At 43.9% G+C, this 27,804-nt stretch overlaps 1 protein-coding gene across 1 annotated transcript in view; it reads right to left on the bottom strand.

The window, feature by feature from the left end:
* The window catches only part of RMND5A (required for meiotic nuclear division 5 homolog A), a 61,905-nt gene extending 37,005 nt beyond the window's left edge, over window positions 1-24,900 (bottom strand). Inside the window, exons 1-2 of the mRNA XM_065929161.1 lie at window positions 24,270-24,900; window positions 4,767-4,909 (exon numbers count right to left, since the gene is read on the bottom strand). Of these exons, the coding sequence (XP_065785233.1) occupies window positions 4,767-4,909; window positions 24,270-24,411 (285 nt within the window). The 5' untranslated portion in view covers window positions 24,412-24,900. The remainder of the gene's footprint in view (window positions 1-4,766; window positions 4,910-24,269) is intronic.
* Window positions 24,901-27,804: the final 2,904 nt, after the last annotated feature.

Here is a 27,804-nt window from a genome sequence, read left to right as displayed (position 1 = left end):
TTCCTGGCCCCACAGAAGACCACACCTCACTGCTCTGCTGTGCTAAATCTTACCCACTCTCACAAATCGAATGAAAAAATATCAACTCCAGGGACTTCCCCAGTGGTCCAGTGGTTAACATGCTGCCTTCCAAAGCGGGCGGGGGGGGGGAGAGAAGGTTCAATCCCTGGTCAGGGAACTAAGATCCCATATGCCTTGCGGGGTGGCCAAAAAAATAAACAATTTTTTAAAAATTAAAAACAACAAAATGGAACTTCCCTGGTGGCAGAGTGGATAGGAATCTGCCTGCCAATGCAGGGGACACAGGTTCAATCCCTGGTCTGGGAAGATTCCACATGCCTCAGAGCAACTAAGCCCACGTGCCACAACTACTGAGCCTGCATGCTGCAACTACCGAAGCCCGAGTGCCGAGAGTCCGTGCTCTGAAACCAGAGAAACTGCCGGGCCAGCTGGCTAAGGAACAGGTCGAGGACGCAATCACCAGAGCACCTGAGAAAATGAAAGACTAGGAAAGATGGGGTTGACAGGGACGGAGTCAGCTTGTGACTGATTCCGACAACTTTATTGAGGGGTAACATACATATATATGCTCACAGGACTCACCAAATTTTAGATCAAAGACATGCATACGTGCAGAACTGCAGACACTAGTTTCAGCTCATGAATTTTATCTCAACTCTTTAAGACTAGCAGAGAATGGCACTGGGTCTTACAATCAGTTAAAGATTCACAGGAGCTTGATAATCTTGTCAGAGTCAGGAGAATGGGCAAATGGTGGCTGCAGCAATTTCCTTGAGGGAGGTGAGAAAGGCCAATTTGCACTTTAATAAATCAGGGGTGGCGGGACAGAGAGAGACCCTTTTGATCTCTCTCAGGGCCGAGAAGGGGCCTGAGCAGTCAGGCCGGCTCCCCGCAAGAAACCACCACAATGAGGAGTCCTCACACCACAATGAAGAGTAGCCCCCACTTGCTGCAACCAGAGAAAGCCACTCGCAGCAACGAAGACCACCCAGAGCAGCCAAAAATAAATGAATGAATAAATAAAATATCAACTCTACAACCTTAATCAAGAACTCAGTGATTATCTCTTTACTTTTTATTAGTAAGCAGAGTCTGTCCTAAGCAAACTTAATGTTGCCTCAGAATCTTTCCAGTTCTTTGACATGTACAAAAAGCACCCTTACATGAATGAACCACACCACAGTTTTCTAAAGAACATGTAAAGTGTTTTTCGCTTTCAATTGTCCCACAGCAAATATTACTTAAATCTTAGCATTATTTCATCCACCCACACACAAAAAGTCTAAAGCAGTAATTATGTTTACTGACTTTTCTTACTTAGGAATTAAGCTTAAAAAAAGTCAGAAGACTAAGTAAAACACTAAATAAAATATCCTAAATAGGAAACAATTCTAGATTTTCTTAAAAATAGAGAAGGAAATAAAAAACACATTTGGTTTTACTAAAAGAAAAAAACAAAACATTTTTTTGGCTACACAACCCAGTGGTTAATATTTATTTTAAATTGTGATTATACTATAGACATCTGAAAACTGTTAACACATTAAAGCAGAAATCTTAAATAATTTTTTATGTTGGCAATAATTAAAAGCCAGAAAGTGTCTTGCCTAACATCATAAACTTTTCTGCATACGTTTTCAGGGAAGTGATGACTAAAAAAGTTTAAAGGAAGCATTGAAACATTAAAGGAAAAAATAAATTTTTTAAGCATGTCAAAAATTTACTCAAGATCCTCACTCAACAACCAGCTTGCTCATATACGAGTCACCAGCTTCCTTATTGTCCTCCTCCCGGCAGGGTGGGAACATGTGCCCACAACATGGTGCTCACAGGCTGCCGGACGACATTCCAGTTTATTACTCAAGGTTGCTTACTGTGATACTTAAAGGCTTAAGCCACAGTGGCTTCAGCTTCATCCTGTTTGTTCGCCAACGCACGAGTCCACCCAGCCTTTGTGACAGGTGGCCCCAGAAGCTTGCACAAATTTACGAGGTGCAAGCTAGAAGGGCAGGAAGACTTTACAAACCAATGGAATCATGGACAACATCAGTCAACACAGAATTCCTCAGGTGCTCGAGAAGCTCATGTACAAGGTCTAGGTAGTTCTAGTGGGGTAACAGCTTCCTTTACAGCTACGGCTAAGTAGATGCCGCCCCTTAACCCCCACAAAAGGGAAGAGAATACACTGAAAAACGTTATAGAACTCCGCTAAGACATCCAAGCTTTCGGCTGTGCCTCAGGACTATAATCCAACAAATGACCCCAGGATCAACTTAATGGTGTTATTTCATGATAGATCAGAAGAATCTAGAAGTCAGGTTACCTAGAACCTAAACTACTTTCACAGGAACATATAAAACTACTCCCCCTCCAAAATTACCTGTAAAAGCCCTTATAACTTCCAAGTACATGAAAAATATACTCAAAAGAGAAATTAATACATTAAAATATTTAATCAGCAATATTCACCTCAAATACCTCCCCACTAAAAAGGTCAGAATGTAGGTTGTTATTCACTATGTGGATACCTTGTCGTCCACTTTCAAAAAGATACTTCCATTTTCAGCGCCAAATACATTTAAATGCTTTGTCTCAAAAATTAGCCAAAACAAGACAACCCTTACGATTATGTATAAAGACTTGCCACATCGGGAGGAAGATATGTTTAGCAAGTCACCAATAGCTGGGGGACAAGAGTAAAAGAGAGCTCTGATGATAACTGGCTTCCCGGGGGGCTCAGATAGTAAAGAATCCACCTGCAATGCAGGAGACCCAGGTTCAATCCCTGGGTCAGGAAGATCCCCTAGAGAAGGGAATGGCAACCCACTCCAGTATTCTTGCCTGGAGAATTCCACAGACAGAGGAGCCTGGCGGGCTACAGTCCATGGGATTATAAAGAGTCAGACAAGATGGAGGGACTAACACTGCTGGTAACTAGGATCGGACAAGACATAAGCTAGGAAATGAGGACACATGGCCCCCTGACCAGTGGCACCACACAAAGCCCCATATCCCAGATCTTGAAGACCACACACGAGGCATGACTGCAAGGCCATCCCCACCTATTCCGGAATCTGGTGTCTTTTCTCTGACTGGCTGCTTCGGAGGCTTCAGCTACTCTCACTGTCCTGGCATCTTCTGGTCCTGCTTGTCCCCACACTGTCATAACTGCGGGTAGCCCAGTGCTCACTGCCAGGAACCTCTTGGGGTCTGAACCATCACTAGAATGCCTTGGTCACTGGCAGCCACCAATATCTGAAGCTTCCTAAACACCACCAGTAGTTACTTCACCCTAGCCACAGAGGGTTCCTCACTCACAGTAATTTAAGATCATCTCTGAAGCACCCCCAACCCCACTCTTCCAGAAGGGCCTTGAGTCAGTACACAGCAGTAATCACTGCAGGCACCAACTGAAGACATCCGACGCCACAGTCTCCACAAAGTCTGAAGCCGAAGCCACTTCCAAAGCTCTGCTTACATCCTCAGAGTTAACAGACAGGCCCCACAACCTCGGAGCTATCTCAGAGGACACTCACTACCTTCCAGCCTCTGCTGGCAACCGCCATCACAGATCCAAAAATGGGGCCGCTGCAGCCAACACCACTTCTCTGGCCTCTTTCGCTGAGTCAAAGCCCTCAGCACACTGGGAGTGGTGAGAGCTCTCCCAAAGGTCACCAACACTTCTGAAGGCCCAGCTACCTAAAGCATCTGCAGAGTCCCAGCCATTCAGTCCTGTCATACTGTACCTACAAGTTAGCAATACTTCCTTAAAAGCATCCATGTTACAATCCTCACTCTGGCTGCCTTGAGTCTAGCCGGCCAACACTACCACTTTGTCAGATTATTTCTAACAGTTAAGCTTGTGCATGAGTTAACAGCCATTCTCTGGATTCCACGAGTTTCCATGTTACAGCTACTGTCCTCATGCATACAGATGGAGCAGCTCATAAGACATGTTTTGCTACAAAAAGCTCTCCCCAAAATTTCTTCCTACTCTCCCAGAAGTTTATAACATGTGAACAAAAATGTCCACAACCAGTCACACACTCCCCAATAGCTTAAACATTCCTAGGTATCACACAGTAACCTTAAGCCACTTCTCTTGGACTCTACTAAGACTAAGAACTCCAAGGGCAAAACTGCCCCAGTGCTAAAAATGGTAACTGCTTATAAGCAAACCTCCAAGTCAAAGATTTAAGAGATGTCACAAGAAAATCACTCAACTCAAGTGGCCGGCTCTGCTGGCTAGCAACCAACCCACTCACAGGGTAAACAAAACTGAAGCAAAGTGACCAGCAAGCTCACAGGAAGACAAGGAGAGTAGGATGACGCAGGGCAGACTGACGCAAGCTTTGCTACCCCAATCATCCCGTAACAGAGGCCGAGTCACACCCTGGGAATTACTCAGGAAGTAGGAAAAGTTACTTCTATAAACAAACTCCCTCAGAGTAAGTTAAAAATTTGGAAACTGACTCACCTTGACACTAGGAGAGGTCATCACACAAGAAAATGGGTTTAAAAAAAAAAAAAAGGCTATAAAGAGAGAAGGGTTTTGGTTTGCTTTTATTCTTGTTTTTTGAAATAACAGCAACACGGAACTTTAAGAGGACCATAGTAACGCCATATTACTAAAAGCAAGGATGAAAGAAACAGTATAAACAATGAGAAAGCTAATGTGATGAAAGCAGTCATGGGAAACGGTAGATGAAGATAGAACATACCAAACACTCCTGACAACACCATACCTTATCAATGGCTTTTCCAACCCGAGAAACGCTGCTGTGGATGTCTTTGTGGTCAGAGGCCAACTTCTGAACAGTATCCTTTATTCTCTTACAGCACTGTGTCAAGACAAGTGAAAGTGTCCCTGATAATTCAGCATCTTGACCTATAAAAAAAGAAAGAAAGAAGACTGGCTGTTCACAAAAGCAAACCCAAGGATGGCAAGTTATCACATTGGCCCTCTGGAAGACGAAAAGGTAGACGTGAAGAAAAATCAACTGTCCACTTTGAAACAGACAGTAACATCCACAGGTGCTATTTTTCAAATGAATAGTAAGAAAGCTATTTTAATTTTTGTATCATTTGGAATACATTTTAAAATATTACTATGACATAAATCACTTATGTAATTACTAAATTGAATAATACTGTCAAGGCATTTTTAAGAAAATATGTCTAAGTGAATAAACTCACATACTCAATCCATTTAAATTGTCCAAGTCATTCTCACAACATTTTATTACTAAATTTCCGAAGAAGAGAGAAGTCTTAATTGCTTTATGTTCTACATAAAGAAGAAAAAACAAACTTTTTTGGATAACATGAAGAAACAGTGAACATAGCAGAAAAGAGTTTATATACCCCCACCTGTAAGCCTCAGTGAGCCATCCCTACCACTCAGGGTGGGAGGAACTCTCTGGAACTTCGAGTCCCCAGATGCTGGCCAAGGGCCCACCCTGCAAGCAGGTCTTTCTAAGAATTAGCAGCCTCAGACTGGCTTGCAAGGTTGGTCTCTGGTGGGCATCTGGGAGTTTGGATTTCAGGAGGGTTCCTACCACTCTAATGGGTTAAGAATGGCTTGCTGTGCCTAAACTGTTTGTAAAACGTGGTGTGTGCTGAACTGCTTTTCTTCTGGGAGGCTGGAATTTTGGTATCTGCTAAACAGAGGGTGCCTACATGACAGTACCCAGTAAACACCAGACGACTATGTCTCCAAATGAGCCTCCCTTGGAGATAAACACTTCACGTTGTTGTTGTTTAGCCACTGTATCCGACTCTTTGTGACCCCATGGGCTGTATCTGGCCGGGGTCCTCTGTCCTCGGGATTTCCCAGGCACGAATACTGGAATGGGTTGCCACTTCCTTCTCCAGGGGATCTTCCCTGACCCTGGGCTCGAACCTGCGTCTTCTGTGTCGGCAGGTAGATTCTTTCCCACTGAGTCACCAGGGGAATACCATAACACTTCATACTTGTTAGTGTTTGATGCTAGAGGAATTAAGTATGCCCTATTTGACTCCACTGGGAGGGGACTCTCTGCAGCTTTCTCTTGATTTCCTCTAGACAATGCCCTGTGTGCTTTTCTCCCTGGCTGCTTGTCTCATACCTTTTTGCTGTAACAAATATTAGCCATGAGTATGAGTGTGACTACTTGCTGAGTCCAGTGCCTCCTCCTGTATTACTGGAATCTACAGTAGTCTTGGACTGCAAGGAGATCAAACCAGTCAATCCTAAAGGAAATCAACCCTGAATATTCATTGGAAGGACTGAGGCTGAAGCTCCAATACTTCGGCCACCTGATGCAAAGAGCCAGCTCATTGGAAAAGACCCTGGTACTGAGAAAGACTGAGGCCAGGAGAAGGGGGCAACAGAGGGTGAGATGGTTGGATGGCATCACTGACTCAATGGACATGAGTTTAAGCAAGCTCTGGGAGATGGTGCAGGACAGAGAAGTGGGGTGTGCAGGAGTCCATGGGGGTCACAAAGAGTCAGACACGACTTAGGGACTCAACAACAACAAAGTAGTCTTTGGGACACTTTTTCCTTGATAAATCAACAGAAAGTTACTACAGCTGATAGCCTCTTTCCTTGTGCTACCTCCTCAGGAAAAGGCAGCAGGAGAAAGAGAAGTCCAAAAAGAGATTGTTCTCTTTATTTGTTTTCTCTTTATCTCTCTGAATTTGTATTCAGTTATACTTGTCAAGTTACCTCAAGTATAGACCTACACATCCACACCTGTAAGCAACAGACCTAGCTCCTGAAACCTTACTGAGTGGTTCTTAAAACTATAATTTACATCAGAGTGACCTGGAGGTCTAGTTAAGACAAACTAGATGGATCCACATCCCAAGTTTCTGATTCAAGAGTTCTGGGATAGGGCCCAAGAATTTGAAAGAGAATAGCCCAAAAGTAAAAGCAGTCTTAGGATCTTCATTCATCTAACAGCTACTTATTGAGCATTCAATTATATGACAGGTACAGCTGTGTCCAGGCAAAAATCCCAGCAAACCATAACTTCTGGTGAGCAAGATAAATATGAAGTCGGTCAATTACACAATATGACAAAGAGGATACGTGCTCCTGGCAGGGGCAAGGGAGCAGAGTAAAACAAATGGAGAGTGTTTGTGGGTTGAGCCACTGTAATCTTAAACAGGTGGACGTGGTAAGCCTCACTGAGGAAGTGACATCTGGGCAAAAACTTGAAAGAAGCGGGGGAAGGGTAGCAGAATATGCCACCCCAAAATAGCCTTTTGGCATAAGGATGATCTTGAGCTGATTACTTCTGAGAAAAGGAGAAGCTCTGAAAACAGAGCAGAAGTTACCCTTTTGTAAGGTAAATTTAAATGTATAAAATAAACCTCCATTTCTAAGGGTATCTCTGTATGAGGAAGAGAAGAATGACTGCCATGTCCAACTCTGTGCAACCCCATAGACGGCAGCCCACCAGGCTCCTCTGGGAGCCTGTGATTCTCCAGGCAAGAATACTGGAGTGGGTTGCCATTCAGTTCAGTTCAGTCGCTCAGTCATGTCCGACTCTTTGTGACCCCATGAATCACAGCACGCCAGGCCTCCCTGTCCATCACAAACTCATGGAGTTTACTCAAACTCATGCCCATCGAGTCGGTGATGCCAGCCAGCCATCTCCTCTGTCGTCCCCTGCTCCTCCTGCCCCCAATCCCTCCCAGCATCAGGGTCTTTTCCAATGAGACAACTCTTTACATGAGGTGGCCAAAGTATTGGCATTTCAGCTTCAGCATCAGTCCTTCCAAAGAACACCCAGGACTGATCTCCTTCAGGATGGACTGGTTGGATCTCCTTGCAGTCCAAGGCACTCTCAAGAGTCTTCTCCAAACCACAGTTCAAAAGCATCAATTTTTCGGTGCCCAGTTTTCTTCACAGTCCAACTCTCACATCCATACATGAACACTGGAAAAACCATAGCCTTGACTAGATGGACCTCTGTTGGCAAAGTAATGTCTCTGCTTTTTAATATGCTATCTAGGCTGGTCATAACTTTCATTCCGAGGAGTAAGCATCTTTTAATTTCATAGCTGCAGTCACTATCTGCAGTGATTTTGGAGTGCAAAAAAATAAAGTCTGACACTGTTTCCACTGTCTCCCCATCTATTTCCCATGAAGAGATGGGACCAGATGCCATGATCTTAGTTTTCTGAATGTTAAGCTTTAAGCCAACTTTTTCACTCTCTTCTTTTACTTTCATCAAGAGACTTTTTAGATCCTCTTCACTTTCTGCCATAAGGGTGGTGTCATCTGCATATCTGAGGTTACTGATGTTTCTCCCAGCAATCCTGATTCCAGCTTGTGCTTCTTCCAGCCCAGCGTTTCTCCTGATGTACTCTGCATATAAGTCAAATAAGCAGGTTGACAATATACAGCCTTGACATACTCCTTTTCCTATTTGGAACCAGTCTGTTGTTCCATGTCCAGTTCTAACTGTTGCTTCCTGACCTGCATACAGGTTTCTCAAGAGGCAGATCAGGTGGTCTGGTGTTCCCATCTCCTTCAGAATTTTCCACAGTTTATTGTGATCCACACAGTCAAAGGCTTTGGCGTAGTCAATAAAGCAGAAATAGATGTTTTTCTGGAACTCTCTTGTCTTTTTGATGATCCAGCGGATATTGGGAATTTGATCTCTGGTTCCTCTGCCTTTTCTAAATCCATCTTGAGCATCTGGAAGTTCTCGGTTCACGTATTGCTGAAGCATGACTTGGAGAATTTTGAGCATTACTTTACTAGCGTGTGAGATGAGTGCAATTGTGCAGTAGTTTGAGCATTCTTTGGGATTGCCTTTCTTAGGGATTAGAATGAAAATGGACCTTTTCCAGTCCTGTGGCCACTGCTGAGTTTTCCACATTTGCTGGCATATTGAGTGCAGCACTTTCACAGCATCATCTTTCAGGATTTGAAATAGCTCAACTGGAATTCCATCACATCCACTAGCTTTGTTCATAGTGATGCTTCCTGAGGCCCACTTGACTTTGCATTCCAGGATGTCTGGCTCTACGTGAGTGATCACACCATTGTGATTATCTGGGTGGTTGCCATTACCTTCTCCTAAATCACAAGAAATTTTTATGAAAGCTCAGACTTAGATATAAAAAACCTTACCCCTGTTTACTGTGCTTTTCCTGCTAACTTCCCCATTACTGGCCTATCCACACCTACCTTTGCCTTTAGCTGAAGCTGTCTGTAAGCCTGAGTTCTAAGCCACCTCTCTGAGTTACTCACTAATCCCTGGAATACTGAGTGCATCTCCCACATGCACATGAAGTATGCGTGTTAACAAACAGCTTTTCTCTAGTTAGTCTGTTTTTTTATTATAGGAGTCTTAGCCAAGAACTGGCAAGGGTAGATGTAAAATTACATTTTCCTTCCCTACAGAGGAAAAGCATTCCAGCATTTATGACAACCACTGAGAGAAGTAAAAAAATAAGTGAACAGAAGAATGTATCCATAAGGTACCCAATTCAATATGGGATGGCCAAAACAGAAATTGCCCTTATTTCCAAACACAACTACACAAAGTATGTATCAGGTACTTCCAATTTCTAGTGATGGAGTTTAGGCTAAGGGAGACCTGGTAAGCCAGGAAAAAATTTTAAATCTGTCTAAAACATGTCCTATACATACTTTGGGCCAAAAGAACCTAATTGCTTCAGTAAGCTCTGTTCTGGCCATTTCTTCTCTTTCTGTGTCTAACCCTTATCTAACCTCAATGGCTTTATCTTCTCTTTGAACTTCTCTGCCCACAGACTTACTCAGTCTTCTCAATTCCTAATGAATTCTGTTTTCACCACCACTCCTCTGGCACAGACTCAAACACCATTTAACAATTTCAGATATATACACCATCATCAGTCTCAACTAGATGTAAGAAGCAAAGGGAAGACAAGTTCTTAAACTGTATACTCCACAGTCTTATATACCCTGCTCATTTGCAGGTGCTATTAATATAAGTATATAGATTGATGGTAAATAAAGTAAGGGGGAGAAAACAGTTAAAAAGGAAGTGATACTCAACAAATGGTGCTGGAATAACTAGCTACTCATTTGCAAAAAAAAAATCATATCATAGACAGAAATTAACTCAAAATGGAATGAAGATAGAAATTAAAAGCTGAAACTATCAAACTCTTGGAAGAAAATGGGTTTACTCTTGACCTTGGATTGGGTGATAGTTTCTTAGATATGACACCAAAAGCAACCAGACAAAAAGATAATTAAATTGGACTTCATCAAAACAAGGGCTTCCCTGTGGCTAAACTGGTAAAGAATCCGCCTGCAACGTGGGAGACCTGAGTTCGATCCCTGGGTTGGTCAGATCCCCCAGAGAAGGGAAAGGCTACCCACTCTGGTGTTCTTGCCTGGAGAATTCCATGAACTATACAGTCCATGAGGTCGCAAAGAGCTGGACACGACTGAGCGATTTTCTTTTTTTTTTTCTTTTACTTTATTTTTTTTTTATTCTTTTTTTTTTTTATTAGTTGGAGGCTGAGCGATTTTCACTTCATCAAAACTTAAAACTTTTGTGCTTCAAACACTACCAAGAAAATGAAAAGAGAACCCACAGAATGGGAGAAAAATATCTGCAAATCATACATCTGATAAGGGTCTAGTATCTAGTATACAAAAAGAATTCTTACAACTCATCAATATCAGGATGAATAATCCAATTAAAAATAGGCAAAGAATTTGAATAGATTTTTTTTTTTCCAAATAAGATATAATGGGAATTCCTTGGTGGTCCAACGGTTAGGTCTTGGTGCTTTCACTGCCACGGCCAGGTTCAATTCCTGATCATGGAACTGAGATTCCACAAGTCGTGTGGCATGGCCAAACAAAAGATATACAAATAACCAATAAGCACAGGAAAAGGTATCATTAATCAATAGGGAAATGCAAACCAAAACTGCAGTCAGAAACTACTTCACACCCACTGGGATAGCTATAATGAAAAAAGGTAGACGACAACAATAAGTGTTGGCAAGAATGTGGAGAATTTAGACCCACATATATTGCTGAGAGGTGGTGCAAAAGCTGTAGAAAACATTCCTCAGAAAGTTAAACAAAGTTACCTTATATAAACCAAGAATTCCACCTGTAGGTACATACCCAAGAGAAATGAAAACATACATCCATACACAAACTTGTACATGTTCACAGCAGCATTTAAGAGCCCCAAAATAGAAACAATTCAAACACCCAAATGATGAACGGATAAACAAAATGTGGCAAAACCATACGACAGAGTATTATTCAGCTATAAAAAGGAAGGAAGCACCAATATATGCTACAAAATGGATGAACCTTGAAAACATTAAGTGAAATACGCCACACAAAAGGCCACATATTGTTTGATTCTACTTATGTGAAATGTCCAGAACAGGCGAGGATATTCATAGTTGCCAAAGCTGGAGAAGTGTGGAATGGAGAAGGACTGTGAATGAGAGGTTTCTTCCCAGAGCGAAGAAAATGTTCTCAAATCAGATAATGGTTATGGCTACACAACTCTGAATGTACTAAAAGCTAGTGAATTTCACACTTTAAAGGGTGATCTTGTGGTATGTGAACTTTAATATTTTAAAAAGCCTAAAAAATGCAAACCGTAACATCTGGACATGTTTATTTCTACAGTCAGTAGACAACAAACAAAAGGTTAAGGAACACAAGAGCAAAGCTCAAGCTGGAGAGAGATCATTTGGGATTTGCCAGTTGAACTTCTATACCCCGACCTCAAAATCCATTGACATTTTTGAATTTTAGTGACTCAGTTTTGTGACGTTTATAAATCATAGATGTGAGGAATAGAAGGTCAATTAATTAACACTGAGTTTTCAGTGTGCCCCAAGGAGAATAAATTCTACCAAGTATTTGGAAGCACAAGAAAAGTATAATGGCATAATCTGAAAGAGAACCCCAGGAAAGCCCTGTTCAGAGAGGATTCCACTAATGCATTTTCAAATGGATTTGGTGGAAAGCAGCCAAAGGTAAAAACAGGTTTGGAAATCACTGTAATCACCAAACTGACGGAGACCAATCTTCTAAGTCCTAAAGGGAGAGGCCTCATGTTCTTTCCATTTACTTGTCTGAAAACAAAACCTGCTTCTAAGAGAAATAGAAACCTGCTTCTCTATGAAAGAAAACTAACTGGATTCAGTTCCTAGAAGGAAAGCTGGGCAGTTACTGTGGCAGCCATCTTTACCGTAACAACCAGAGCTGAAGGTGAACGCTGGGATCCATGCTGGCCACTAGGAGAGTGGTCACTTTTTACCCAGGATGAAATTCTGTGCCAAGTGTGGCTGGCAATGAGATAAACCTCCCTGGACTCAGGACTCATACACAAGTATGAAAAGAAATCACTCACCTTTTACTGTCCCACAAACACTTTTTTTTCAAAGACTATTTTTCAAGATCAGTTTTATACTTACAACAAAATTGAGAGGGAGGCACTGAGATTTCCCCGTATACCCTGACTCCACAAATGTACAGCCTGAAAGTTCTTTTCTTTTCTTTTTATTTAGTCCATTGTCTGGGTATAACCACACTTTAGCCATTCATCTACTGTAGGACATCTTGGTTGTCTTCAAGTTTTGGCAATTATGAATAAACCTGCCATAAACATTCAGGTCCAGGTTTTTGTGTGGAGATAAGTTTCAACTCCTTTGGGTAAATACCAAGGAACACTGACTATTGCCTTTTATTGTAAGAATAATATTTAGTTTTGTAAGAAAACACCAAACCATCTTCCAAAGTGGCTGTAACACAAAAGTACTATTTTTAAGGTCACTTTCATCATTTGACTTGATTCAACAAGCAAAATTATTAGTATGGCAATAATCGATCTTAAATCCAAAGAGTCAACACACACAGTTGGTCTAAGTTAAAGATACTCTTCCTTTTAGGGCAATAGAATAGTACCTTTTACAAACAAAATTTAAGCATGATATTCTCAGAAATTAGAATAGGCATGTGATGTGAAGTCACTCAGTCGTGTCCGACTCTTTGCGACCCCACGGACTGTAGCCTACGAGGCTTCTTCACCCATTGGATTTTCCAGGCAAGAACACTGTAGTGGGTTGCCATCGCCTTCTCCAAGAATAGGCATGGTCTCCTCCAAAATCAGACATCTGCCAAACTAAATTACACATATGCCAGCTAACTCCTAAATTGATTTTACCTTGCTTTCCGGGTGGTACAGTGGTAAAGAATCTGCCTGCAATGCAGAAGACACAGGAGACGTGGGATTGATCCCTGGGTCAGGAAGATTACTTGGAGAAGGAAATGACAACCCACTCCAGTATTCTTGCCTGGAGAATCCCATGGACCGAGGAATCTGGCTGGCTACAGTCCACAGGGTGACAAAGAGTCACACACTACTGAGCAACTAAGCATACAACACTAATTGTTTTTATAGAACCCAGTTAAGACTTCAAGCTCTGCCCTTAGCTTCACTGCCTATCCATTTCAGGGTTTATGTCCATTAGTTACCTGGAGACAGTAAATTAGAAAAATATTTGCTTGCATAGCTTCTTGTACTTCTCTACCAGGGTTTCACACTACACTGTAAATATTTATTTGTCTCTCACCCCCATGAAATTACTTGAAGGTAGAAAACATAGGTATTTAATTTCCCAAGTTTAGCATGGAGGCCAGCACATATTAGGCATTCAATAACTATTTACTGAATGAATAGAAAAACAATAGATTGTGTACTACACCATCTCAATTTCAAGGACAGGACTGATTCTAAAGAAGTCATTGACACGGTGTAAAACAGGCAGCTAACTGGAAGCTGCTGCATAACACAGGGAGCTCAGCCTGGTGCTCTGGCTCTGTCATGACCTAGAGGAGGATGGAGGCAGGGTTGGAAGGTAGGTTTAAGAGGGATGGGATATATGTATACTTGTGGCTGATTCATCGTAAATGTACGGCAAAAACCAACACAACACTGTCAAGCAATTATCCTCCAATTTAAAAAAAAAGAAGTCATTGACAAGGTAAACATGGATATGCTTGCAAGATATTAAAACAGAAAAACTTGAAACTCTAAAAAGTAAGGTTGGTATTAAAAATAACAATAAAGGGCAATAAAGGGCTATTTCATACTGTATGTAGCAAACCATAGTTAGTGTCAGTTGCTCAGCTGTGTCTGACTCTTTGTGACCTCAAGGACTGTAGCCCAACAGGCTCCTCTGTCCATGGAATTCTCCAGGCAAGAATACTGGGGTAGGCAGCCATTTCCTTCTCCAGAGGATCTTCCCAACCCAGCGATTGAATCCGGGTCTCCTGCATTGCAGGCAGATTCTTTCCAGTCTGAGCCACCAGGGAAGCCCGAGTAGCAAGCCAAACTGTCGCCTACTGAGGTTCTGGGCTTCTCATGAGCTACCTCGGCACTTAGGACTCAGTAACCACTCAACAGAGATACACTCAGAGGAAGCAGGAAAAGGCACAAATAGAAAACACTCTCTTTTTTTTTTCCCCTAGAGGAAGTACACCCTGAAAACAAAATAAACTTTTTGGTATATTAACAGCTGGCAAATGTATATAGTAAAGGGAAGTATAGCATTTGTTCGTCCACCCCAAAGGCAGATTCACAGATGGGTATTCGGATCCACTGCACCAAATCACAGCCGAGGGGGCTGCAAGTCCAAACACAAGAGAAAACAAATCACCTCAGTTTATCTTTAAGAGCTAACTGACATGGCACAGACTAACAGCCCCCTCCTGGAGCAGAGAGCCAGACCAGTGTGATGGGCACAGGGAAGAAACGGGGGCTCCACAGTAGTCTGTGAGGTAAGACCTGGCCAGAGAAGAGGAGAGGGAAGATGTAGGAACAAGTTTCTAAATGTCTGCTAGATATTTTTAGGGGCTTCCCAGGCGGCTCAGTGGTAAAGAACCCGCCTGCCAATGCAGGAGACTCGGGTTCGATCCCTGGGTCGGAAAGATCCCCTGGAGAAGAAAATGGCAACCACTCCAGTATTCCTGCCTGGAGAATCCCATGGACAGAGGAGCCTGGCGGACTACAGTCCATGGGGCTGCAAAGAGTCAGACACAACTTAGTGACAAATACTAACAAGATATAACTAATACAACAAGATATTTTGAGAGAGCCTGTTCACTTCCTTCAAATTCGAAATATAGAGAATTAATCGAGACATCTATTTATCTCTGATATGAATGGTGAACCAGAGAGGGCTTCTTATAGCATTTGAATGTGGATTTCTTATTTAAAAATCAAACCCAAATTTCTACCTTCCCCTCTCCTGAACTTCCCATTTCCTTCCTGGTTCTATAATTGTCTGTCATTTATACTCAGAACCCTAGATGAACCTTTGATTTTTCCAGCCCTTCTCTCCTATTCTGCACCAAGTCCTGGTAATTTCTTCCCTCAGGAGACTCCACGCCTGGGTCTCTACATCTCTACCACTACCCCAGGTAGTGAATAGGCCCCTATTTCATCAGTCGCACATTGACAAGGGACCTTAACTCGTCTTCTTGCCTCTAGTCAAACTTCACTCCCAACTCCAATCACCCAAAATGCTAACCAGTCTCAGATCATGTCCCTGACCTTTCCCTGTTCACCACCTCCAACCCAAGTCTTTCAGTATCTTCTCAGTTTACCACCTTCCCTGACAGCCCTGACTCTACAAAACCTGAGTCCAACTTAATTTTCATCCTTCTATTTCCTACCTCCCCACTCTGATCCCTGTTCCCAGGATGCCTCTTGTACTCTCACTCCTCTGCATCCTTGTTCTTGCCGACCTCCTCTCCTAGCACCCCATCTATCTTCCTCCTCTCCTCACTCAGTCTCTGTTACTGAAACTGCCCACAGGTCAGAAGAGCCTGTCCCTGTCTCAAATCCCACCCTGTCGTTGGTATCCTTCAATCAGCATTTACCGTATACACGGCCTCACACTATAAAAACATACCGGGCTCACCTCCCCAACTACTCAGAATGTGCTCAGAGCATAAGGATGACTGCCTGTCCTCTGTAACTCCCACAAGATTGAGCCCAGTTTCACATATAACTGGGGATGAGTAACTACCGACCAAGTGCTCTACAGTGGAACTGAAACAGCCCACCCTAAGCAGTTCGTTCTAAGGGCTCCTTCTCTTCCCATTCTTCTAAACTGACAGCATTTACACCAATCAGAAGCACTATTATCTAATAATATTAACTGGGCTGTGTGCTTAGTCACTCAGTCATGTCCAACTCTTTGCAACCCCAGGCTCCTGTCCATGGGGATTCTCCAGGCAAGAATACTGGAGTGGGTTGCCATACCCTCTTTCAGGGGATCTTCCCAACTCAGGGATCAAACCCAGGTCTCCCGCATTGCAGGCAGATTCTTTACTATCTGAGCCACCAGGGAAGCCCTTTGATATTATGCTGTGGACTATTCCACGGCCATGATTTTTTCCCTCTCAATTGTAAAACTCTGGCCTCATTATCCAAATAAAGTTCCTTAAACACTGTTATGTAATACTTTTTGAATATTCCTTACAGTGTTAAGCAGACCGCTGGACATAATGGTAGTTAACATACACCAGTAATAAAGATATCTAAATCCAGTGTCTCAATTAAGACACTGCTTAAAGGTACAGACCTTAAAAATAATAAGTAAACCTTGTTTTACAGAGTTCAAAGCCCTCATACTATCTAATTTCCACAACCCATGACATAACCTATCAGTCTACTGAGGAGGAAAGAGGTTAAGTGAGATTGTAGAAGCAGTGAGGGCTTTCCAGGTGCTGCTGGTGGTAAAGAATCCACTTGCCAATGCAGGAGACACAAGAGACGCGGGTTCCATCCCTGGGTCAGCAAGATCCCTGGAGAAGGAAACGGCAACCCACTCCAGTACTCTTGGCTAGAGAATCCCATGGACAGAGGAGCCTGATAGGCTGCAGTCCATAGGGTGGCAATGAGCTGGATGCAACTATGCACAGATGTGCACACGTGCACGCACACACACACAGAGGCAGTGAAGTGATAGAACAAGGACTCAAATCCAGATCTCCTGAGCTCAAGGACAAAACTTTATGTTTTTCTCCACAAGCACAGACACATCTTGTCTCCTCAACGAGCCTCTACCTTCCTGGTGGACTGAGGCCATGCATACCATGCTTCTTTTTTAAAAAGTCTCTCTTTATCTCCTCCCAAACATCTTCGCGGACCAATAATAAGATATTAAATCTATATGGATTGAACAGATACAGCAAACTCATCAAAGAGAACATACTGTGCCCCAGGCCTCCTAGGTGGAGAAAGCCTTGGCAAGAGAAGCCGTATGAATTTCCCAGTGTTCCCAAAGAACCACTTTGAGCTCAGCCATACGATCACTAAACCCAAACAGAGTGGAAGCTTATTTCTAAAAGCCTCAAGTGCTGCCAGAGATTCTAGTCTCTTGCTCTCTGAGCCGTTAGACTAGCACGTAATCTAAGAAGGCCAGAAGAAATGCCCCGTGGAGAGTTATCACCTCCCCAGCATTCAACTTTGGGGAGTGACATGGAGTACCTCCGTGCACAGGTCTCCAAGTACATAGCTTACGGCCAGGACTCCTCAGGTCTCCCCACAACTGCCTCTTGGGGTCATTTTCAAAGATTTTACAGGTGATGAAGCAGGGCCCCAAATAAAAACAAGTAAGTTTCAATATCCCAAATGAACAGCAGTCTGCCTAAAACACCACTTTCACTATGCTAACTACCAAGTGACTACAACATGAAAACAACGGAAATTTCTCTATTAACTCTAGTAAGATAGTATCACAGAAGTGCTGGCAAGTTTCCCCCTTACCGAGGTTATTACCAGAATTAGAAACTACTCAGGAGATAAGATAACCTTAGGAAAATGATTTTATTATACCAAGCATTAAAGTAATTTCAAGTAAGTTCCCAAAGGTAACATGAATCAAGCTGTAGTCCCAGAGTCTACACATGAAGTCATACCAGCAACTCAGGGTTTGAATTATCTGAATGTTACAGTTTAGAAGTCAAGGCGAAAGCTGAGAAATAAAGATTGGGCTAATCAAGAAACCATCTCAAAGAATACTGTTATCGACATAACTTGCAGCTGGCTCAGCTATAGTGGGCATCTATCACTTCTGTCTGGCGCAAGTCTTCTTTTCTAGAACGCTCTCCTTTCTTTGAGCAACAGCGGGTCCCATGGTCATGAATCTGACACTGGGGAAGCACAGACCAAGGTGGCTAATGGACTCCACCCAGCAGCCCGTAATTGATCTGAACTAGGACAATAAAAACAGACAACAGGCATGTTCCTGTCCCTGGGATTACAAGCAGTATAAGAATGACACAAGTCCACGGGCCATCTTTGCTTCCACGTGGAAAAAGCTCTGCTGTGGATGAAGCCAACCGTAGAGGAAAGCATAGCCGAGACAGGAAGAGAACAAAATCAGTCCTCATGACACCCTCTGTGCCCCGGGAGCCGCTGGCCTAACCTCAGCCTTTTTAGTTATGAAGTCAACAAATTCCATTTTAATTAAAACCATTCTGCCACCTGCAACCAAAAGGATCCTGAGTGATACAGCAGTCTGAATGAGTAAGGTGCCAAATGACAGAGTTAGCTCCTAAATGAGCCTGGAAAGGAATGGCTGACAAAGTTAAATCTGCTTCTAAACCCAACTGGAAACACCAACGCTAGCCTATTATTATTATGCTTCTCACCATCTATAAAACAGCACAAGTAGATCGGTGACTGGTCTATTCTCTTCTTTGAGTTTTTAAACAATGGCTATTGTTAATTCATACAAACTTTTTTGACCTACTTATCTTGCTACTTTCCAGATTAGATGCTAAATGCAGATACCAAATTTTATTCAAAACTTGAACAGTTTATGCTTTCAAGAGTGTCTTGTACTTAGCAAAAAGTTTAGTTAACAAATGGGGGACACCAAGCTATGCAGCCTACTCAAAGTACACCAAAGAACAAGGATGACTAAGTAAGACAAACCATTAGTCCACCAAACCCTGATCCTTTTACAATTAGTTCAACACAGACACTCAACACTGGTAGACAGTGAAAAGCAGAGAATCTGCATATATAAATAAACCTACTTTTCAATATATATATGTAATACATACAATTCAAATTCTAGAATGTAAAGTTAGTTATACCTAACATGTAACCCTGGACCTCTGGTTTTTTTGTCTACTGACCCAATATTACATCACAAAAATTAGTTTAAAATGTGACCATCTAATTTGTTTTTTCTTTCATGTTTAATTGCTTACTTCTCACTTATCACTCTCAAATTAAAAAAAACAAAAAAAGAGGCAATTCTGCAATTAGTAATTAAATTCTTTGATTCACCAAAGAGATAAAGGTAGAAGATCATACTCTAAGTGTTAGACCACACAGAAACACACAGAGTTTTAGCTGATAATATATATTAACTGTACCCACAAATGAAACAATCTCTACCAACTTGCAAATTGTGATAATACAATGCTAAGCCTAAATCACAGTATGTAGAACTACATGTCCAATGCCTTAGAGAAAAAATAAACAGTGATAAATTATCATTTCCCTGAATCTTCTTAAAATTTTTTCTGGAAACAGCCAAATCTTTGGCTGCAAGATGGATAACTAGGTGGTCTGAGAATAAGAAGGACTGAGAGGGAGATTTTTTTTTTTTACAGGATATCCTTTTCATTATTTGAATTTATACCATTTAAATGTATTATCTACTCAAAAGAAATACAATTTTAAATTTAGAAAATTCCTTGACAATCACTTTCAGAAACCATATTCAAACTCCCTTTAATGACAACCCCCAAATAACAATTCCATTAAATACTGTACATCCTTTACACTTACAAACACTGTAATTTTTTTCAAGTATACTATATACATGTAATAAAACAGTTACCTAGTTGTAACTGTACCCAGCCTAATTTTCTATCACCAAACATGAATTTAGAATATCAGCAATACATCATTTATGGTTCTTTTATGTTCTCCTTTCCACCACAGAAGTGCTAATGATTAACAAAATATAAATACACTTGCCCTCCCCCAAAAGTTAACAATAAATAACCACAAGGCAAATCACCAAAATGTATCTAATACCACTTATCTGTTAATCAAGGGCTGTCCAAAGTGCGGTTCCCTACCAATGATGTGAATGGTGACTTTAGTTGTATGTGAAGTATTTTAACATATTTAATATAAGGTTGATTATACCTAACATACCACATCTATGACTTCACAATTATTGCCCAGAATGAGGATAAATCTACTGAAGTGAAACTGTGAATCTATCTGAAAAAAAAAAGTGTGCATGTGTGAGTGAAGTTTGAGAAGAACCAGGGCATCACCCAAATGAGATCAAGGGCAGAGTGAGAACAATCACCAACAGCATCAACTGTATTAAATCTTTAGGAGCAAACTTCACGCTCACAGGGAAACTCTCACTGGAAAGATGACTAAATGGCAACAGCGCTCTCCTCTTCCCTCAGTTAGGGAAATGCCATGTGGGGCAGTTTAGAGCAGATGAGCGAGATCTTAGGGGAGATCAAGCAAGCCCCCTTTGGGTAGAGTGCACATCACTATCTGGAACAAGGGTGGTGCGAGTGGACCACGGTTGTCAATGGGTTTCCTTTGATGGTTGATCAGTTTCTACCACAAGCCATCCTAACCATCCTCACGTGGTATAGCTGTCTGCTCACAACTTTAGAAAAGAGAAATTTAAACATGAGAAAATGTAATTCAGCCTCAAAAACTGACCTGATCCCCTGGCCCTCACTAAAGAACACTACTGAATCAGGCAGTCACTCACCAACAGTGTGACAATGTTGGGGGATCTGTACAGTCCTCAAGATTCTACTTTATTCGTATCACATTCTTACAAGAATATCACCACAAATGAACCCAAAGAATGAGCTTATTATAATAAACCTAATTATAGAGGGTGCCAACTGGAGCCCCTCCACCAGGTCATGAGAAACCACCAGATCACTTGCCCAGACAGGCATATTCAGAGCTTTGAAAACTTCCTTTAAACTTGAAAATGGAGTTCCAATATGGAACTATATGGAGTTCAGTCCATATAGCTTTAAGAGGGGTATACTTAAGATTCAGTGTAATACCCACATTGTCTGCAGAGAACTTTAGAAATCATCTGCTTTGAAAAATACCATCTCCCAGACACCAAGGCATGATATCTGTTATCATCATACAATAGAATATCATAAGAAAGAAGATTTTATTTTGAAAACTAGACCTAGTACTTGTGGTATTTATTTTTCTTTCATGTTTTATTGCTGCCTTTAGTGTCTTAGGAGCTTTCCTGGTGGCTCAGACAGTAAAGAATCTGCCTGCAATGCAGGAGACCAGGGTTCGATCCCTGGGTCTAGAAGATCCTCTGGAGAAGGGCATGGCAACGCACTCCAGTATTCCTGCCTGGAGAATTCCTTAGTCTCTTAATCCTATTCTTAAAGAATTAAAAAAATCAAAGAGATTATCAATATAAAACTGCAATTTGTTAGACAAGAAGGTAAAAAATAGGCAGGAACGCCATAATTCACATCAGACTGTTTGAACAACACAGCAAACTCTGTAGCTAATACCCCTCTGACCATAAGTTCCTCGAAATGTCCCAAGCAAAGAGGTCTAAAACACATTCCTGCTTCAGCAAGTTCTCAAAATTATTTTATCCATCTGGAATGGGCCCCAAACCCCCTAAAACAAAGTTCAAATCACATTTGCCTTCAGTTAATACACTCTCTCTCTCATGGAAGAAAGGAAATTTTTTTAATAGTTTCTATCTTCTCTCTCTAACTCTGCAAGCCCTTAACATTCAACCTGTTCCCTAAAAATGAAATCATTCCTTCCACCTCTCCAAGTCTACACCCTTCAGCTACTCCTACCTTTTTCAGTCTTTGCATGTGAAGCATGTCCAATCCTTGGGACCCTATGGACTTTAGCCCACCAAGCTCCTTGGATTCTCCAGTCAAGAATACTGGAGTGGGTTGCCATACCCTCCTCCAGGGGATCTTCCTGGCTTGGAGATCGAACTTGCGGCTCTTCTGTCCTCTGCAATGGCTGGCAGAAGCCACTAGCACCACCTGGGAAGTCCCTTTTCAGTCTTTAAGGATACAAAAAGATTGTCTCCAGATAAGGGGCGGAGGGGGCACACCTTCAGCCCCCTTACTTAAGCAGCCACCCTCACCTCAATCTGTATTATTTTTCTTAACTCCTAGGCATCTAGTATAACAATTCTATGAAACTGCTTGCAAACAGGGTCACTGACTCCCAATAGCCAAACACCAGCTGACCAACCTCTCTAAGCCTGTCCTTTCTGTTTCTGCTGGCACCTCCAGGACCTCCACTCTTCAAGGGGAGTTCAAGGCTATGGTTAGACCCTACTGTCTTTCCTCTGTGCAACCTAATGATCTCCTGCACTCTCCTTTATAGAAGGACACCAGGACACCATCTTAAACCTTAAGTTGCTCCCAAACTCCATCAACGCATCTTCAGCCAACAGGAAACATGATGCCCCTGACTATCTTCATTGGTTCTTCAGTTTCTCACTTGTCCCTAACCAAGTTCACCAGAGCCTCCCCAGGAGTCCCATCCTACCCCACACCTACCTCCCCCTTGCAAGCAGCCGTCTAGGCCTGCTCATTTTTCCATATTCATATTTCAAGTCCTAACCCCACTATCAGAGAAGGAAATGGCAACCCACTCCAGTGTTCTTGCCTGGAGAATCCCAGGGATGGGGTAGCACAGAGTCGGACATGACTGAAGTGACTTAGCAGTATCAACAGCAGTAACCCCGCTATGGTCATCGGGTTTGATTTTTTCCTGGAGTTCACAGTGACTGCCGTGTCCAGGATGAGATGCTGTTATAAGACTCCCTCACCATGGCTGGGGCTTCCCAGGTGGCTCAGTGGTAAAGAATCCACCTGCCAGTGCAGGAGACGCGAGTTCAATCCCTGGGCCGGAAAGATTCCCCAGAGGAGGAAATCGCAACCGACTCCATTACTCTTGCCTGGAAAGTTCTCCATGGACAAAGGAGACTGGTGGGCTACAGTCCATGGAGGCACAGACTCAGACATGACTGAGCACGCACCCAGGCACCATGGATGAGCCCTAACTCTCGGCTGAAAGCAGTCTGGGAAAGAAAAGTGTACAGGAAGGAAGAAGTGGACAGAAGTTCAGCCAGCGCCACTGTCCTCAACCACACTTGCTCCAGGGTCCACATGTGACCCCAGCTACCAAACCTTCCTTATCAAAAATTTCTGTTCAACCTCTGAGTTGAGCAGGGCCCCCAAACTCCCCAACATAATCCATTCCATGAAGTCCATTATTTGTTGCTCAGAAGGAATCATCACTACGGATATTTTAACCTAAAGAATACCAGACTTTTTATGTTATTTAAATAACCCAAAACCAAAGAATCCCACCCAGCTTCCACAAGTTAACTGCAGCTAAGTATCTTCCCCCAGGGCCTAGGGCTATAATAATAGAGAAGAAACACCTATTGAAAACCTGCCTTCTGAAAGGAAAACAAGTAAAAACTTGACCAGGTAACGCACCAACAAACAACTTGCTCCACAATGGGTTTCTGGGGAGGTTGCCTCCCGTCTCATCGCAGGCTGCAACTGGGAGAGCTTAACAGTTTGATTTAGCTAGTTTCTTAGGAATCACATCAGTGCCGCTGCGGAGTTGAAAGGCAGGCTTCTTCTACAGAGAGTCAAATTAGGGAGTTGAAGCAGCGGTTGTTTTGTTAACTCACAGCTAAGAATAACATGCGAGTTTCTAATTTTAAAAAAATGAAGAAAAACGAGGAAAGTCAGTCCCTGGCTAAATGTTTGGGGCGAGGAGGAGGAGGGGTGGGGTTCTCTGCACTGACCCTCTCTTCGCCCGGATCCTCGGGCCCAAGGCAATTAACTAGGGGCGCCCACCCCAGGAGGGAAGCAGTTTGCAGGTGCGACGAGTCGGCCCGGCTCCCGGGTTCAACCCTGGATGAAACCCGTGGCTCCAGAATTGGTTTCCAGATGGGTTCGCGCTCACTTTTAATTAACAACCAGGTCGGGGTAGGTTCGAGACAGATCGGGGGGAGAGGAGGAAAAGTCACAGGGGCCTGGGGATCTCGGCGCCCGGGGGAAGGCCGGTCTGGCCGCCCGGAGGCACCCTCCTGGCCCGCCTGGGCCCGAGGGGCTCGGGGTGGGTGGGCCCGTTCCCGCGCGACCACCCGGGCCGCCTTACCGTGGCTCTGCAGGATCTCGTGCTTGAGGCCGCCCGTGTAGTCGATGAGCTCCTCCAGGCCGCGCTCGCACAGTTGCCCATAGCCCGAGAACTTGTGCAGCACCTTCTCCAGCTCGCGCTCCACCGTCACGCACTGATCCATCCCGGAGGCGGCGGTGGCGGTGGTCGGCTCCCCGGGTCCCGAGTGTCCGCAGCCGTTCGGCCCGGGCCCGGCCGAGGCCGCGTCCTGCTCCTCGTCCCCCAGGCGGGCGGCGCAAGAGGCCAAGGCGGCGGAGGCGCTAGCCCCGGCGCCAGAGGAGCCTCGAGAAGCCCGCGCCCGCCTGCCCCATAGCGCCCCGGCCCCGGCGCGTAGCCACTGCTCTCGCTCGCTGGTCCCACCCGGCCCTGCACCTCAGCTTCCCCGCTCGCAGCGTTCGGCTCCCGGCCGCGGCGCCGCCGATTGTTTTTGTTTTCACGGGAACGGACCGATGACCTGGTTCTCCCGGGCGGCACCAAGCGCCACCGACCCGAGGGGGGCAACCACCCCAGCTAGAGAAGGAGGCGGCGCGGGCCGTACCAAGCGCACCGTCGAGGGGGGTCAGCCCGGCGAGCGCGAGCAGAGGAACACATCCGCTCGCGCCGCCGCTCTAAAGGTGTGGGCCGTACCACGCGGGAGGCGTGCGAGGGAGCGGGAGAGGGTGGGGCCAGCGCCTAATTGGTCCAAAGAGCTAAATTGGGAACTTTAGAGACAGCCCCAGAGCTCCGAGAGCGCTACAACTACGCGCTCCGTAAACAAGTGGGCGGAAACCGGTCCTAACAACTCCGCCCAGAAACGGGGAAAACGAACCAATGGGCGCCGGGAACATGTAAGGACCCAACGTCCTCCAATCCCTGGCCGAGGCGTAACCCTTCAGCCAATCCGGGACTAAGGGCCAAACCAATAGACTCGTTGTTGGAGGGGGTGACTTGGAGAGCATCCCGGGAAGCTAGGCGTTTTGGGGAAGCCATGAGGGAAAACAGGGCAGAAATAAAGAGATCTGTTTCCTGTAGGACTTCGCCCTAGCCTTGTATTATTTCACCTCCCCATCACTCAAGGGGGTACGGTCGTTCCGAAGTTTTGGACGACGGATTCGCCGCCCCGGGGGGGGGGGGGGGGTTGGAATCCAGCCAGGCCGGACGGGGTGGGAGGTGCTACGGGCGAGGGTCTCTAACGAGAATGAAAGGCGGCGGTGGTTGTGGGGCTGGAGAGGCGGGTGCCTGGTGGTCCGGCGCAGTGCGCGGTGCTCCCTCGACTCTTGCGACACTAGGAGGTCACACGCCTCGCCCCCCACTCCCCCCGCAGGCCTCGCCCCTTTGGCCCTGGGGCCTGGAGCCTCTCCTGACCGGTTGCTTCACCCCGCGTGTAAGACGTGTAGCTTCGCGGAGAGGAAACTCGAGTCGGAGGTTGGGGGAATCTGGCCCCTGCCTCTTCGGCGCCTTTTTCCATTGAATAGATTGGAGTTACCCCTTTGCGTAAATCCTTCCCTGACTTGGCGATGGTGCCTCCAACCTTGGCCTATACCTACTCGCTGACTGAGCTGCAGCTGAGGACGAGCCAAGCTGCTTCTTGCCTCGGGGCCTCTGTACTTGCATTTTCTTTGGCCTGGAAAACTCTTCTACCTTCTCATCCTAAAATTAGCTCCCTTGTCCCACTGAGGGCCCTCCCCAGACTGCACTACTGTATTCTCTACCCGCCAGCACTCCCTCCATTGCTACGTCATTTATTGTAATACCAATTGTATTATCAGTTTTATTCTTTGCGCACCATTATTAAAATCTGAAATAATCTGATTCAATTATTTATTTTTTTTACATAGGTGAGCCTTTATTCGTATTGAATGGCTTATTCTTTTTCATTTTTATTTAGTATATTATTTTAGCAAAAGCAGCAGCATTTTAACAACTTAAAATGTTATTCCGAAGATTAGGTGACATAATAATTTATTTAATCTGAAAATTAAACTCTTTGAGAGTTGGAAACTTTTAATTCAGACAATCAACTAATAAATACCGATTCCCGGAATTGTTCCAGTTGTAGAAGGGAAAAATGCTCACAGCGTGCTTTTATTTTTAGTACTGATGTTGGGGAATAATTTGTATTCCATTGGTTCTCAAGTAAAGAATGCGAAATGAAATAAAAAAGACCTTTTCCTAGTTTTATTCGTTTACTTTTCTGTCTGTAGCTCTTCAATAAATTTCCAATAAGGCAGACCCTTGCTTGTGTTTTCTGTTCTGGAAACAGTGCCTGGAGACATGGTGTGCTATCTTCTTTTTTTAATTTAGGTAAAATCTCATTGAGCCTCAATTTCCTTTTTTTATAATTTGAAAGTAATTAGGATTAATAATACTTAACTCCATTGTTAGGAAAGTTAAGTGAGACAATTTATGAAAACACCCAGAAAGCAGCACATGATAACCACATGATGAATGGTGGTGGTTGTTACTATTGATGTCAGTTCCCAGGAATAAATCAAGAGAGGCCAGTTTAGTCAGAGAATCATGTTGATCTTGCACCCAATCCTTTATTTCTCGGTGATTCTCAGGGCAGCCCCAACTGTGGCTGTTACATACCTCCTTTCTCTTCCCTCCCTTGCCCATTTTCCTTTCTCTCTTTCTTGGCAGGTGACCCTGAGTTCTGCTTCACTGAGAATCCTCTCCTGAAAATACGTCTACTGATACCATCCATTTTGTGAACTGTTGTCAAGTATCAGAACGAAGCAGAGTCCCTTCTCCCTTCCTAAGCTGTCACCTGACCTGGTAATGTAGGGGGAACCTTCATTTACGCCTTCTCAATCTGTTTCCCTTTTCCTCAGTTCTTTCTGAGGAAAGTCTTTCAAGGTCAAACTGCCCAAACAAATCCTCTACATGTGTTCCTCCTGTTTCTCCAAGGATCACCTTGATAAGCTCAGTCATCCTTTTCTCACTCTTGTTTCCTTTGATCTCACTGCAACACATGAAAATTATGACTCACCATCACCATTAAAGTCCTTCCTTGATCTCCAGGGCATTGCCATGGTATGGTTCAGTTGCCCCTTCTCCCTACTGGCTCTTCTTTCTCATTTAGTCACCTATATAGATGGGCGTTTGCCCCAGGTTCTGTTCTCAACCTTGTTTTCTCTCTACCTGCTGTCTTGTGAGAGCACATTAAAATTAAAATTGTCCTGATCTGTTCTCATAAACTAGCTTCACATTCCCCCCAACTAGCAAGACATCATCATCCAGGGAACTCGTTACCTCCACCAAACATGTCAAAAACGGAATCCATATTTCCCTTCCAAAACTGACTCTCCTCCTCTTGACTCTTCATTTTTTGTCAGCATTACCGTTACTTTCCCATGTTCCTATGCCACCTCACCATCTTCATCTTTAACTTACCTCGTGTGTGTGTGTGTGTGTGTGTGTGTGTGTGTGTGTGTGTGTGTGTGTGTGTGCGTGCTCAATTGCCCAGTCGTGTCCAACTCCTTGCAACCCCATGGACTGCAACCCACCAGGGTCCTCTGGCCATGGGGTTTCCCAG

This window comes from Muntiacus reevesi, chromosome 3, assembly GCF_963930625.1.
Source record: "Muntiacus reevesi chromosome 3, mMunRee1.1, whole genome shotgun sequence".
Classification (NCBI taxonomy): Eukaryota; Metazoa; Chordata; class Mammalia; order Artiodactyla; family Cervidae; genus Muntiacus; species Muntiacus reevesi.
The sequence above is the reverse complement of the archived record's forward strand: the minus strand, read 5'-3'. Positions and strand labels throughout refer to the sequence as shown.